The sequence below is a fragment of the Primulina eburnea genome, chromosome 4, assembly GCF_022965805.1.
Source record: "Primulina eburnea isolate SZY01 chromosome 4, ASM2296580v1, whole genome shotgun sequence".
Classification (NCBI taxonomy): domain Eukaryota; kingdom Viridiplantae; phylum Streptophyta; class Magnoliopsida; order Lamiales; family Gesneriaceae; genus Primulina; species Primulina eburnea.
In genome coordinates, this window is record NC_133104.1 from 42,135,503 (window position 1) to 42,151,978 (window position 16,476).

General features: G+C 35.9%; 2 protein-coding genes across 4 annotated transcripts; both read left to right on the forward strand.

The window, feature by feature from the left end:
* The first annotated feature begins 4,015 nt into the window (after positions 1–4,015).
* On the forward strand, positions 4,016–6,506 carry LOC140829129 (F-box protein At5g46170-like). 3 transcript variants are annotated; one of them, XR_012117396.1, is made up of 2 exons: positions 4,016–5,629; positions 6,212–6,506. XR_012117396.1 is itself a non-coding variant. In XM_073192131.1 (2 exons), exon 1 carries the CDS (start codon positions 4,345–4,347, stop codon positions 5,509–5,511), a length of 1,167 nt encoding a protein of 388 aa, XP_073048232.1. In that variant the 5' UTR covers positions 4,016–4,344; the 3' UTR covers positions 5,512–5,558; positions 6,217–6,506. The 3 variants fall into 3 exon arrangements, 2 of the variants coding, with proteins under 2 accessions (XP_073048232.1, XP_073048231.1); XM_073192131.1 differs by having other exon boundaries at positions 4,016–5,558; positions 6,217–6,506; XM_073192130.1 differs by having other exon boundaries at positions 4,018–5,551.
* A 4,330-nt stretch (positions 6,507–10,836) lies between these two features.
* Positions 10,837–11,480, forward strand: LOC140829923 (glutaredoxin-C9-like). Its single transcript, XM_073193208.1, has one exon. The coding sequence runs from the start codon at positions 10,837–10,839 to the stop codon at positions 11,245–11,247; it is 411 nt and encodes a 136-aa protein (XP_073049309.1). The 3' UTR covers positions 11,248–11,480.
* Positions 11,481–16,476: the final 4,996 nt, after the last annotated feature.

Here is a 16,476-nt window from a genome sequence, read left to right on the forward strand (position 1 = left end):
TATTCTTAAATTAAAAACATATAGATATATATATATATGTTTTTAATTAAGAACTTGCATTGTGGCACCTATTCATTCCTCATCTTTAGGATGCTTTCAGTTTATATTCTCATATCACACCTGATAATCTATACTTACTAATATTATAAAGTTTTTTTACAAAAATAAATAACTGTATCGTAAAGTTTTAATATAAACGAAGGAGGTGATCGATAAATATATGTTGAACGTGTGTATAATATATGTATATGAGGAAGTCTTCTGTCAAGAATTTATATAGGTGAAATTAAAGTGTTGATTCGATCGATTTATATTTAGAGAGAAAAATAATAATTTTGATTGAAATATAATATTTTTTGAAAAGGATAATTGACATCAACGAAATTATGATTTAAAAAGAATTTTTTATTAAGTGGTTTTTCAAAAGTAGTTGTATATTCGGATAAGATACTTAAATTAACCGACCATCTGTCTCAACGTCAAACTTTTTGTTTCAAGAAGATAGATATTGTAGCATTAAATTATTTTAATTTGGCGAGATATTTGTGGCGAACATGTTGGATTCCTAGCTTGTGTTCAATTTGTATTGTTTTTGCATCATGATTTCATTTTTTTTAAATTTAATTTGTCCAGCTTTTGTAATTAAAATCATAGAAATTATTAATTAAAAATGTAAATTTCGCGTTGGTAAAATGCGTAACCTCATAATTGACGACAAAAACTTGTGTGAGACAGTCTCACATGTCGTATTTTGTGAGACGGATCTCTTATTTGGATCATTCATGAAAAAATATTATTTTTTATGCTAAGAGTATTACTTTTTATTACAATCCGTCTCAAGAGACCCGGTCTTAATTGATGGCATAAAAATGCTCTTAAAGGGTTTGTTTTCCAAAGACATAATTGATCAAACTCGTATGCTTCTAAAATTGTCTTCCACATGAAGAAAATAAATGCTCCGAAGATCCATGATATAATGCCTATGAAAGTGATATCTTTATTTTTTTTATTTTTTTTTTAAAAAAAACTTTGCATGGGGACAAATTAAAACCTCAATAAATTCTTATATAAATTCTTATATATATATATATATATATATATATATATATATATATATATATATTGGATTCTTGAATTTTGGCATGGAGCAATGGAAATTTAATATGCAACATTAAAAACCTGAAGTGTGTTGATGTAGACGACATACCCATGTTAGCATGTATTACAAGAAAACCCAAAAAATAAACATGAATGTGGAAGTTGAGGCATTGTCTCCATCAAATTTTGTATGCCGTTAGCTCTTTCACATGGCGGACCAACATGGAATTAAAGTCGGTAACGTTTATCATCTCTCTCGAAAACAAAAAAATATATATATTGGCGTGATATTTTTAGTCTTATATGTTTCGTTACAACAATTATAGTCACGTGACCATGTTTTTTTAAACAGTTTTAGTCATTCTTTTCCAAAACATGTAAACCACGTATTCATAAAATTTTAACAATGATATTAGTATGATTGTGAGGAAAATGACTGAAATTGTTACATAAATATAATTGATCCAAAGGAACTTATACGACAAAAAGTATCACATATCGATAAATATAATATTAAAATTGACATTTTGCCTTCACTTTTTTTTTAAAAAAAAAACAGAAGTTTTGTGCTATGAATAAGTGGAATATTGGGCTTTTTGTTTATTTTTTCGAAACGAGTATTGCCAATAAAAAGAGTTATGGATTGTAGAAGTGCAAGGATCCGATCCAGAAAGATCGCAAATGCTTAAGCCCATAACCATACGAGTTTAGTTGGTTGCTGTGTTCCCATTTTGGGCAAGAGAAATATGAAAACCTAATTCGATTTTAGGATGAAACAAATGCAAAGAATAATTTAGCGTGAAGGGTAGTTTATTAAATCCAAATATGACACTGGACACTTAATTTCTGAATCTTACGTGAGTTTTTGTGATATGATATGTCGTTTCTAAGACGGTCTCACAAATCTATGTCCATAAAACATTATTGTGAAAAGGAGAAAGGGCTTCTTTTTCTTTTATAGATGTTGAGTCAGGGGGTGACCATAAACCAATCGATCTAACCATGAGAATTGACCCGATCTATATATATTTAAAGTGAAAAAGTAATATTTTTTCCTATGTCGATTTGAAAAATATATATGTCTATTAAAATTGATCTGTTAGACGATCTTATAGAAGTTTTTGTGAAAAAAACTAGTTTTATTCGTGCAGCTTTAATTTAAAATAGCAATCTTATTGTTATTCGTCCTTTTTTTAAAAGATGATATGATTGATCGATATAAATTAATCCTTTTAAAGAATAACAAAAGCATGTGTGAGATGAATAATTTTATTTTGAATGTCTATAATTATTTATATTCTATAATCAATTGTTGCTTATATTATAAACTATAACTTAGATATTTTGTAGAATTTAACTTTAATATAGGATACTTAAACATACAAGATGGAATATCCCTCCTAAAGGTTGTACAATCTTCGACTATTAGACTTAAACACAAAGAATATAAACGTATAAAGGATTTAATAATAATAATAGGTGTATTGTGAGATGGTCTCACGAATCTTTGTGTGTGTGACGGGTCAACCCCATCGATATTCACAATAAAAAATAATACTCTTAGCATAAAAAGTAATATTTTTTTCATAGGATGACCAAATAAGATATCCGTCTCACAAAATACGATCCATGAGACCGTCTCACAAAGTTTTTGCCTAATAATAATTGTAATATTAAGTTTACACCAATTTTGCGCCGTTTGATGGGATTGTAGCCTCTTTAATTCATATACTACACGGTTGGAGAATACCCTATATTGCTCCTAAGAAAAACTTCATCATACAAACTTGCAGGAAGAAATCAATCTAATTGCAGTCGTTTCACTTGCAATATTCTTGCTATGTAGTGTAAAAATCATGCACGAATGGTGGGCTAAAATTGATAATTAGTCAGATAGATGTGTAGCCCAACTAGGAGCTATACTCTGATCCACAAATTGCAAGGCTTTTGCGGCCCAAATCTCAGAAACCTCCTTGCTTGGATCTGAACCACACATGTTTTTAAACCGCAGATAGCTTGTTCGTTTATGCATTATTTCGGCTCAGTACCAATTTTACTTAATCCAAATGCATTTGGTAATTCATTTTTTAAAAATCCTCAATCGCTAATACAGTAACCTGTAAACTATGTTAGTCATGTAAATCGCTCGTCTGAGAAAGAGCTGGTAGAGAGAATTGAAGTCGTAATCATTGCTCAAAAGTTAACCTATTTCACCAATTTTTATGATATTACTTTTATATACGCCTGAGAAGAATTTTATATGAAATCATAGTACCACGTAGAAAGAGGGAAAAAACGGCATCTGTGTCGGAGTACGTAAACAAATTTTGCCTATGTTGTAAATAGTTTCTTAAAAACCGTATACCACACGTATATAAAAAAAAAATAACAAAAGACAAATAATGAGGTGCCCCTTTAATCTCATACACGTAGACATATCTGTATGGGTCAATTTTATGAATGGGATTGAGGCCCATTTCTTGGATTCATGCCATTGTTCCATTTCAAATTAATTTGATCACGAATTAGTAGTATACATGTCAGGCCAAAAAGAACAAAACATTTCAAAGGCTTAATTGCGTAGCGTATAAGCAATGTATTTATTGAAAAGAGGTTTCAATCTTCTACGTTGTTTGTACCATCTGGCCCGTATATGATACATACATATCTAGGATTTAGTTAATTATTGAAGTATTGAATCCGAAAAATAACTAATTTGATGGTGGGTATCTAATGCTCTCACGTCGTCTGGTCAAATCCTCAAAATACATACAACAAGCGATGGATATGTTTTAAAAAAACTGTATTTGTTACAAACTTCAATTTGATTTTATTCTTATATATACATTACTATATCACCTTTGTCTTACTTCTATAATTCTAACATTAAAAATTTCGATGAAAGAGATTTCATTTGTAAATTTTGTTTTTTGTCATGTTTTTCGGTTTGTGAGAGATTGTTTACACAGGCTGAAATTTTTGCGGCTGAAATGTTTGGGAATAAAGTTTTGTCTTGCATTCGTGTAATTTGTGCATTCGGGAACTCGTCTCTATCTTGCTCCCTCAACCTCCCATTCACTATCCGGTCCCCATTGCATCCTCTTTTCCCCGAATTCTACTGGCGGCCGAAGCTAGAATCTTTCTTTCTTGATCTTCCCATTTTGCAATTCATTTATTGATAGATCCATAGTTTCTTGATCTTCCCAACAATTATCCACTCATTACTCGTCACTGAAGCTACACAAAATGGGCTCGATGAGATTAGATCTGGGTGGAAGACTCCACCCCGAACAGGTGGATCACTTCGACCGGCTGCCGGACTCTATTCTACTCCTGATCTTCAACGGAGTCGGCGATGTCAAAGCACTGGGCCGATGCTGCGTTGTTTCCAGGCGTTTCCGCGCTCTTGTTCCCCAGGTGGACGACGTCATCGTCCGCGTCGATTGCGTCATCTCGGACGATGATTCATCTTCACCTGGCACTTCCTCTTCTGTCTCGGTTTTAGATAAGTCCCGCTATCCCATTGTCTCTCTTTTCAGGCTATTCTTTTCTGGGCTCGTCAAACCCCTCCACTCGCTTATTACGCAGCTCATCGTTCCCTCCTCCACGTGTCGAAATCCTTCTCCGTCAGAAGATTTTCAATGTGATTCTGAACAAAATTGCGTCACGCACCACTCCCCTACTCAAGTCTTGAGGAATTTTAACGAAATTAAGCTCCTCAGAATTGAATTACCGAGTGGTGAGCTCGGGATTGACGATGGTGTTCTGCTGAAGTGGAAGGCAGATTTTGGGTCCACTCTTGATAGCTGCGTCATTATTGGAGCTTCAAGCGTGATTCGAACTGCGGATAATATTCTGCACAATTACTCAGGTGCTTGTGATGTTACTGAAACCGACATTGGGAATAACAATGGAGGTGGTGAGATCGATACTGGCAGTATTCCTGAATCTTTTTACACGAACGGGGGATTAAAGTTGCGTGTTGTGTGGACGATAAGCTCTTTGGTTGCAGCCTCAGCGAGACATTATCTTCTTCAGCCTATAATTGCCGAGCATAAGACATTAGAGAGCTTGTTTTTAACGGATGCGGATGGGCAAGGAGTGTTGTCTATGGATAAAGAGCAGCTGCAGGAGCTGAGGATGAAGCCTTTGTTGGCATCATCAGCATCTAAAAGGACTCTTGTTCCAGCTCTGAATGTGTGGTTGTGGTATTCCCCGCGTTTGGAATTGCCTTGTGGGATGGTGTTGGAAGGTGCAACGTTGGTGGCGATTAGGCCTAGTGAGCACCCGAAGAAGGAGATCTTGGGTCCAGAATTGAACTGGGTGGCCTCGGCGCTTGAGGAGCCATTTGATACTGCCGCAAAGATGTTATTAAAGAGGAGGACTTATTGTCTAGAAATGAACTCTTTTTGAGATGGGATGTGAATAAGGTGCAGGTGAATGGACGCTTGAGGTAATTTGTTTTTTTTGCATATCCTTGCGCAAGTGGCTTATTGATTACAAGCTTTGGAAGAACTAATTTGGATTCTCGGTAAAATGGGGGGATTAGAGAATTTTATGTTTTTTGTCACTGTTCTCGGTGAGGCATCAACATTGGGTCCTTTTTATGCAATCACGCGTACCTAAATTATGCTCGCACATTTGAATGGTTACTTTGGTTCCTGTATACTGTTAAGATAGTGAGTGATAACACGAATTAAATGGTTATTCTAGTACTCACTGATTGGGAAATGCGATATTATGACAAGTTTAGTTTGGGGTGTACCTCAACTGTGTGTCCTGACAGAACTTTGTATCTGTGAACATTGCAAGACAGAAATATAAATAACTTTTGAGTTAAGGTCTTCGTATAAATCTCAAAGCCCGCTGAATGTTATGCGTCTTTTTACGGTTTGATTGCCTTTTATGTTTATTTCTTCTTTCTTTGTTACCTCTTATTGTGCTATCGATCTTTCTTTCATGCAAAGATCAGTTTTTTGTTTTGTGTTACGTAAGAAATGGTTGTTTCTGCCACCATGATGTGGTCGATTTTCACTAAATTATTTGCTGTAAAGAAATCCTCCGCTGCATCTGGTCATTCAAAACTTGTTCTTGATGGGAATCAATCTTTCAGGCAAGTTTTTTTCAAGGGAAGCACAGAAATGCAGTTTCTTTTCATCCTAGCATGTTATGGAGTGGACCGTTCGTCTTCCTTTCCATTACAACTGCACTACGAGTCACTGATTGGTTACAATCCCTAGGGAATGTACTTCCGTCTAAAGTCCATGCTGGTTGACAGGCATCTACTTACATTTCGAACTCAGGCAGCCTGTACTTATGAGCGCACAAATGCTTGTAAGAACTGGCAAGCCCTTAAACTTTCCCATTTGTAAATATTTTAGGTTTGAAGATCTTATGCTTATGTGTCACCCGGTTAAAGATTCGCAACAAATAACTGATTTTCAAGCTAATAATAATTATCCGAAAATTTTGGAGTTGCGTTCATCTTCGAAATATTCTGAGTGGTTGAGATTAAATTTGGTGGTTGAGATAATTTATAGTGTGATTATTATTAAAAAAAAAAAAAAGGGTCAGACATACAGTGATTACATTTAACTTGATAATTAGTACATATTTTGTTCGATAATAATAATGTAGCACAGTGTGGTGTACTCGTTTAGAAATAGTTCTGTCTAGAATGAGATGTCGGCACCTATGAAATATCTAAACAGAAAATGTATGACTGTGTGTGAGTTACCTTGTTGACAGAAGTCGTGACAGAACAAATATTTGTACGATGTCTCCTCGACTGGGTCCATTTGATAATGGGTGTTTCTTTTGATCAAATCCCGTATGCATGTTTTGTGATCCACAAATCTACCTAATACCAATGTCTTGGAAATATTAAAATAAAAAAAAAAGTTGCATTTTTTTAGGAGAAAAAGTTGAATTATAATAAAACAAATTTTATATACATGCTAGTTTCTAACTGTACGTATGTTTGTATGATTGAATTTTTAATAAGTATTCTTGTTAGAAATCTAAGATTAAATTTGTAAAATTAAAATCAAGTTACAATTTTCTAATTTTTATTGTTTTTTTTTTTAAAAAAAAAATTGACATAAATTTAATTTTCCATGCTTAGAAAAGATAGGAGGTATTGTGGGGATTTTAAAAAATCACCATGACACTACCGAAACTTAATATATATTTCATAAATGTAATTTGTAAACATGTTAAAATGAAGTATATGAGTAAAACAGAATTGATGTCGGAAAAAAAAGGGGTAATGTAGTGATTCATGCATGACAAGTAGATGAAACTTGAATTTTTGTATGATAATTGTTGTAAAAATTTATGTGACAAGTAGTTTTTTGTGAGACGGTCTCACGAATCTTTATCTGTTAGACGGGTCAACCTTACCGATATTCACAATAAAAAATAATAATTTTTCATGAATGACCCAAATAAAAGATCAGTCTCACAAAATACGGTCCATGAGACCATCTCACACAAGTTTTTGTCAAAAGATATAGCCATGAATACATTTGATCTTCCTTTCAAATAATCCCCAACAGATTCCCTTCTTCCCAACCCCCTGCAACACCATTTAATTTTTTCAAGTATAGTGAAGGATTCCAGAACTAGGGAAAACCCATTCAGCGACCAAACATCTAATGATTACATTAGCTCTTTTTACATTTTCCTACAATTATCAAAACCAAACTCTAACAACCAACCGACCAATGATATTCATGGTTAACAACAAGAACAAAAAAAGGGACAAATAAACAAAACAATGAAACCAACCCGATCCGAACCTTGATGTACCACGCAGACATCGCAAACGCGTAGATACGAAGTAGTATGGCAGAAGAGACGAACCAATAGTTTCGCCGCACATTGAAGAGCCAGTTAGGGCAATCATGCAATGCATCTAAAACGGAAAAACAGGGAGAATCCTAATGTTAACAGTCTCGTGATGAATGACATACCAATCCTATTCACTGGCCTACCCAAGGGCAGTGCTGATCAAAACGCTCCACACAATGGTTGCAAATGAAATAATGTGAGCAACGAGGAGGACGATAGAGCATGCAAGTATCACAATATTTAACTATGGCAGGAAACCCACTGACCAATATCACTTCTTTAGTTCGAGGAAACTGGAAGGTTGCCCACCAACCTCCACTGATGCTGAATTGTCATAACGAAATTCTTCTTTAGGTGGATACAATACCAGCATCCCAAGCTCAAGTAAGGAGAAGAAGCACCAAAACCTGTCCAAATTAGTTAAAATCTCCTTATAAACCAACAAGTGCTTGGATTAGCATCAACCATGACATTAAATAGAGCAGAGTTAAAACACCAGCAAATAAAGGTAAGTGGACTGCATGACTGGAATATTCAAAGTCTAAGATTGTGTTTGGATGAATGAATTTCAAATCCATGGCACGGCAAACTCAAGTCAGTAGCATGTAAGGACGACTCATTAGGCTATGATTTAAATTACATCCTTATTAACTGCAGTAAGGAAACCATATGCACCAAACCACTCTGAGATCACATTCTCCTGCAACATCAATATAACAAGAAATATATATCCCTCAAAGAAATGACTTCCAGCCCAAAAAAATTCATCATTGAGAGCATAGAATCATTACAGACCCAGTTTTTGGATAAACCTTCACTCCAAGACATGTTTATCCATTTCCCTGTTGGATTATTACTTGTATATTTGATTATCAAGAAACCTACCATTCAACCCCTGATGCTATTAATTCAAGAAGTTACAGAAGATTGTTTTACAGATATAAATGTAGATGACAAGGATAAAGAAACAGCATCTGTCATCATTATACATATTAAACCTTCATTTCCACTCATTGTGCTGGCATGTATATAATCCTAGTTCTAAATATAAGCATTGCTCCTAAAAACATCGATATCCTATGCATGAGTATATAATTAAAAAATCCATAGTATAAAATAGTAAATTTTACATCAAAAATTAAAAGAGTACTAATTTTATGTGGACTTGAAAATTGAAATCCTCTAGACAATATTTGAGATTTATAAAATAAAAAATTATTCGATGAGAATATGAGTCTGATTATCCTACTAACTAGTGCAGTGCAATTCAAGTATTTTTTCAACAGTTGTTTTTATTTTTCAAATTTTGAGTTCGGTTTTACTCCATTTGGCACCTTCATATAATATTACATTGTAGAATAAAGTCTAATTCCATGTAAATAAATTTTACTATGAGATATAATTAATTATCTGTGTAATTATTATGTATCCCAGATACGTGTACATTTTTTTTTTAAATTTTATTTTGCCATTTGAGTTGTGAAAACATCAATGCTAGTTCAATGGATAATTATCCTACTAACTAGTGCAGTGCAATTCACGAGTCGTATTTTATGAGACAGATATCTTATTTGTATCATCAATTAAAAATATTATTTTTTATGTTAAGAGTATTTCGTCTCAAAGAAAACCTACTCGCTATACATTCATCGTTTCAGGAGCAGGCGGCGTTGTTGATGGCGGAATGGTGCAGAAGCGAAGTAAAGGCATTGGAAAGCTTCCATTTTGATGATCGTAAAAAGAACGACTTGTCTAGCTGTCGGTATAAAGCATATGGCCTTTAATCCTCGCGCCTCCATCCCAAATCTGCTCCGCTGTGTCCGTATGTCTGCTCATATATGCAAGGATTATGTGCACAAAAGAAGCAATTAGGGCTTATAACACTCAAAATAGAGCATTTCCATGTGATCCGTATTCGGGATGATGCTAATGTTCTGTCACGTCGTCTGGAAAAGCAACTCTACCCGCAGTCCATCGCAGTGTGATGAGGTCAGCAATTGTCTCACGCCATTAATGGTCTTCCAAGTTCAGTGACTGTGATACGTAAGTCTGCAACTGTTGCAGTTGCTCGTATCGGATTTCTACGGTTACTATTCGTCGACCCTAATTAAAGTGTCGCAGTCCGTTGCCAATAATATGACACTCATTACGTTTCTTTTTTCTTTTTCATTTTTTTACCGTCGTCGCCGTCGGTGGTTCAAATAATCTCCCTTTGTATTTTTTTTATACAAGTTGGCATAATTGAGTTTAATATTTTTTAAATTTTTAATATTTTAATTAATTCTTTTTTATCAAGAGTGATATGGATTTAGATCTTCTACTGAGTTGAAAACACAGCAGTTGGTGCTGTGTATTTTTTACACGAGATGATCATGTTCATCTCGTTTAATCTGACAACTTTTTAAATTTATCTCATATGGTGTGATGTCCACAAGATGATCACGTGATCATCTCGTGTAAAAAATAACACATGAGATGATCCAAATTCAAGTGATGATATTACATGCATATCATTGTATGTCATACCAATATCATCGTGACAAAATTTGAAAACAATAAAAATATAATATTAATATTGGAATTTGAGAATATAAATCGATAAAATCACAAATAATCGTAATTTAAGAGGACGTTAGCATATTTTCCAATGAATGCCATGATACAGAAACAGTGTCCGCTGTCCACTCTTTCAGTAATGAAATCTCTGTGCCTTTCATTTTCCTTTTTCATCCAATCTTCAATTTCCAGTTTTGGCCCACAGTGTACGTACGTGTTTTTTTATTATTATTGAATGGGCATATTGGTATTTTCGTGTGTAAATTAGAGGCCTATTTCTTTTCTGTCGCTTGCGAAGTTTTCATTTACTACACACCTAAAATGCACAACATGCAGATAGCGAAAGTCGATGCATCATCCCCTCTAGTAAAGGTGGGAGGCGGCGCCGGAGAATGTGCGGCAGAGAATATGAGAGGAGTGTATGAGAAACTGAGTGTCTTGGTTTCCGGCAACGCGGTGGTTGTGTTCACCGTCAGCGGTTGCTGCATGTGCCATGTTGTAAAGCAGCTGCTTTTCGGGCTCGGCGTTGGCCCCACCGTCGTGGAGCTCGACCGAGACTCGACTGGCCGTGATATTCAAGCCCTGCTCCGCGGCCTTGCCGCCGGATCCTCTCGTCTTCAACCCATCCCGGTTGTTTTCGTAGGCGGAAAGTTCTTGGGTGGCATTGAGTCTGTCATGGCTTGCCATATAAACGGCACTCTTATTCCACTCCTAAAGGAGGCCGGAGCTCTTTGGCTTTGAACCCTTCATGCCCGAACCACGGTCTGGGTTGGAGTCTTGAAGATTGCTGGACGGCAACTACTAACAAATTTTATGTAATCTCTTTTTCAAATTAAAAAGATGTAATTTTTGTTGATCAAATTCAGCAAGTATTTCGTTATATATTTCACAATTGGAAAATATATTTTTTTTCTTCGAAATATTCGGATCAAGTAAAGAAACCTAATATAAAAATCAAAAGTTAAATATAGTTGATGCAGCTGCGATCGAGTTGTTGTTAGCTATAAACAGGGACAATGCTTGGAAAAAAATCGATTGCAGGGCAACATCACTGTGCTACGCGATACATAATATTTTGTATATTTTTTATAAGAAAAATTATCTGTTTTATTCTTTTGCTAAAACACAAAAACTCATTAGGCCATCTCCAACCCATTACACTATCTTAGTGTCACACTAACTTTAAAATAGTGTAATTCTTACACTAAATCTAAAACTCATCTCCAACACATCAACTCTAAACTCTACACCAAAAAGAATATTCTCAGAATATTCCCTATTATTTTATTCACAACAAATAATTTATTTCACAAAATATTTTTAAACACAATAATTAAAATATCATTAATATCTAAAATAATGTATATATCGAAATCCATTATAAATATACATGAATTTAAAATTTAATTAAATAATGTTTTTTGAATTACATTAAATTTTTTAGTATTTAATATTATTATTTTAAATACTTAAGCTTAATACTTAAGTGAATGTAATAATTGCTAATTAATTCACATAAAAAAACGATGTTTTTAATAATTCTAATAATCTAAAAATGGTTTTACTGAACAAAGTTAAAAGAAAATAAAATATGAAAAATATAATTTAACATTTTTTTTATCTAAAAGAAAATAAAATATGAAAAATATAATTTAACATTTTTTTGATCTAATTTACACTATAAGTTGAATATCAATATTTATTTTTCAGAAAATGAAAAAGACTCACATTGACAAAAGTTTTTTAAACCAATAACAACCTTTGATATGTTTATTTTGAAAAATTCAAAAAATTCTCATTTGTACTTTATTTTACAAATTTTCATATTATATTTACTAATTTTTTATACAATTTAATATCATTCATTGGGATTTCGGCAACATTTTTTTTTGTTTTTAACAAGTTTCTCTATACTTGTACACGTTGACTTATTAATTCAAATCAAGTTAAATTTAGTATAATAATTAACTAAAAACTTATATTTAATAATAATTTTTAGCACCAGCTAAATTAAATAAATTTTATGTTATATATATAATTACATTTAAAATACTAAATATATATGGTCGGAAAAAACAACCCAAACCGAGCCCACCCCACCTTAGAATGACTCCATCTTGACGATAAGCATAGCTACATGGGCTTTAAGAGGAAGACAACAATAATGTATTGATATTATATATATATATATATATGTTCCTTTCCCACAAAAATAAGAGCTGAGTCTCATGTGAGACCGTCTCACGGATAATAATCTGTGAGACGGGTCAATCTTACCCATATTCACAATAAAAAGTAATACTCTTAGCATAAAAAGTAATATTTTTTCATGGATGACCCGGATAAGAGATCCGTCTCACAAATACGACCCGTGAGACCGTCTCACACAAGTTTTTGCCCAAAAATAAAAGCTTGAACCGGAGACCTATATCTCACGTTTTTAATGATTTCAATTTACCAGCAATAAATTTATTGGTCATAAATCGATTGATAAAATAATTGTGATATATCAATCAAGAGAGGAAACTTATAGAAGTTCGCGTAAAAATTGACAATCATTTACATATAATGTTTGATGTTATATCTTAGATAGGAATATCACAATCATCAATATTAGTCGATACATTTATTTATCACTTAGGAAAGTAAGTAGAAATAATTAAGTGTCATTAGCTAATAAACGAGTTGAATTTATGTAATGTAAACATCGTTGAGAATTGAACATAATGGAAAGCCAAATGAAATCGAACATCTAGTTTTTTTCTCTCATCAAACTCTCGTTATTGATATCATGTGCTTGTCTTAATAACTTGTTGAATAATTATTCCAAATTTTTCTTGAATATAATAAAGTTGAGATCATTTTCCTAGAAATGAGAAGAAATGCCGGAGTATCGTGCCTCATGGACTTGAGATAAGATGCCGAGGCCTTTTGTCTCTCGGACTTACTCAATAACCAAGGTGCGGAGCCTTGGGCCGGGGAGCAGGTCCCGGGACTTGGAATGGTCGAGATGCGGAGCCCCGAGCCAGGGTGTAGTGCCCTGGGCTTATCAATAACCAAGGTGCGGAGCCTTGGGCCGGGGAGCAGGTCCCGGGACTTGGAATGGTCGAGGTGCGGAGCCCCGAGCCAGGGTGTAGTGCCCTGGGCTTATCAATAACCAAGGTGCGGAGCCTTGGGCCGGGGAGCAGGTCCCGGGACTTGGAATGGTCGAGGTGCGGAGCCCCGAGCCAGGGTGTAGTGCCCTGGGCTTATCAATAACCAAGGTGCGGAGCCTTGGGCCGGGGAGCAGGTCCCGGGACTTGGAATGGTCGAGGTGCGGAGCCCCGAGCCAGGGTGTAGTGCCCTGGGCTTATCAATAACCAAGGTGCGGAGCCTTGGGCCGGGGAGCAGGTCCCGGGACTTGGAATGGTCGAGGTGTGGAGCCCCGAGCCAGGGTGTAGTGCCCTGGGCTTATCAATAACCAAGGTGCGGAGCCTGTTTTTCATGAATGGTCGAGGTACGGAGCCCCGAGCCAGGGTACGGATCTCTGGACTTAATAGATAACCAGGGTGCGGAGCCCTGGCCTTCATAAATGGTCGAGGTACGGAGCCCCGAGCCAGGGTACGGATCCCTGGACTTAATAGATAACCAGGGTGTGGAGCCCTGGCCTTCATGAATGGTCGAGATACGGAGCCCCGAGCCAGGTTTGAGAACCCTGGGCTTATAAATAACCAAGGCGCGGAGCCTGGGCTTCATGAATGGTCGAGGTACGGAGCCCCGAGCCAGGGTACGGATCCCTGGACTTAATAGATAACCAGGGTGCGGAGCCCTGGCCTTCATAAATGGTCGAGGTACGGAGCCCCGAGCCAGGGTACGGATCCCTGGACTTAATAGATAACCAGGGTGTGGAGCCCTGGCCTTCATGAATGGTCGAGGTACGGAGCCCCGAGCCAGGTTTGAGAACCCTGGGCTTATAAATAACCAAGGCGCGGAGCCTGGGCTTCATGAATGGTCGAGGTACGGAGCCCCGAGCCAGGGTACGGATCCCTGGACTTAATAGATAACCAGGGTGCGGAGCCCTGGCCTTCATGAATGGTCGAGGTACGGAGCCCCGAGCCAGGGTACGGATCCCTGGACTTAATAGATAACCAGGGTGCGAAGCCCTGGCCTTCATGAATGGTCGAGGTACGGAGCCCCGAGCCAGGGTACGGATCCCTGGACTTAATAGATAACCAGGGTGCGGAGCCCTGGCCTTCATCAATGGTCGAGGTACGAAGCCCCGAGCCAGGTTTGAGAACCATAGGCTTATAAATAACCAAGGCGCGGAGCCTGGGCCTTCATGAATGGTCGAGGTACGGAGCCCCGAGCCAGGGTATGGATCCCTGGACTTAATATAATGTGTCGAGGCCTCATACCTCCCAGACTTAAGATATAGTGCCGGATGCCGGGGCCTCATACCTCCCGGGCTCTGAATATGAGTGCCGGGTCCTCCTATCTCCTGGACTTAAAAGATTTTGTTTCTCCTGCTATATTAGTTTTATTAAAAACCAAATCACTAACCTGGAAATACTGAATCCGAATTCATTTTCGGTAGAGTGAAATTCTCTAGTTGAGCTAGACTACAGCTGTATGCTACTGAGTACATAGCAAATACTCTTCAACGTCAATCGGGATAGCTGCTGAGCTTCGAGCTCATATAAAATCCACATATAAGATCTGAATGCCGAGCTGGTCGGACTTCTATGTTTGCCAAGGAGAGTTGGGCTTACTGTGGTGCCGAGCAAGGTCGGACTCCTATGTTTGCCAAGCAGAGTTGGGCTTACTGTGGTGCTGAGCAAGGTCGGACTTGCTTCGCATGGAAACCATATCTACGTCTTGAGCTCAAGTACTTGATATACTTTTAAATAACACACTTTTCGCGTGAACAATATTTTATTCGTCACATATTAGAACTTGACATCATATGTCTACGAGAAAAAATACGCAACAGAAACCTATCAGAAAAAATAAATCGTTGTATATTGAGAGACGATAAACACCGTGTCTAGATATATTTAATTTATCTTAAAAAAAAATAGAATACAACTGTAGAATATACTTGCTGCCTGATTTTATTTTGTTTCAGTAGTACTGTTTATTACAACATTCCATACGACAACTTACATCAATTTAATATTTTCACCTCAACTCACGCCGACCCAACAACTGCTAGTTAATGGATATCGATAGATATGAAATCATCCTTGCGTTTTAAACTAAATTATTGGATATATTAATTATAAATTCACGCAATAAAATATCTGAAAGTTGACCGAAGTGTACCGTGTTGGCATTTAGTATTTGCAGGTATTGTCTTCTAATCGGGTGTTTGTTCGACACTGTAGACAGGGCAGAAATTAACCTCAACCAATGGATATTTATTTTGTTATTGCATGATGGGTTAATTACATTTCCATTTCTGTTTAAAACATATCAATTTGGAATTTTTTTTAAAAAAAACAATAATATATATATATATATATAATAATAATAATAATATGTGTGTGTGTGGAACAAATAAACTAGTTTTGATTTAGAATGCATTTTGCCCGCTCTCTTAAGTCATCGTTTGACTCGGGAGATATGATGATGGAAAATATATGATTTATGGATAACGTAATTATTTATATCCGAACTCTTCTTAAAATTTAATCAAACGTTGGATAAGACAAGCATCATATAATAAAATAATTTATCATTCTTTGCATTGGGGCATCCACAACGGTGGATATTATCCAATCCATGTCATCCAAATATCATAACAGTTTAAATATTCACCATTGCACATCATTGATTTGTGTGCCACAATAATATCCGGTTACAAATTTGTAATTGGATATATATTGTAATTTTTTTATTAATTTCTTGAAACAAGCGTGATTGAGACACGCTTGTTTTTTTGGTCGAGTTTTTTTTTTTTTTTTGGGACAAGATGGGCCGAGTTTTTTTTTT

Excerpts from the sequence above, each read along its gene's own strand:
- LOC140829129 (XM_073192131.1), top strand. The coding sequence starts at position 4,345 with ATGGGCTCGATGAGATTAGATCTGGGTGGAAGACTCCACCCCGAACAG.
- LOC140829923 (XM_073193208.1), top strand. The coding sequence starts at position 10,837 with ATGCAGATAGCGAAAGTCGATGCATCATCCCCTCTAGTAAAGGTGGGA.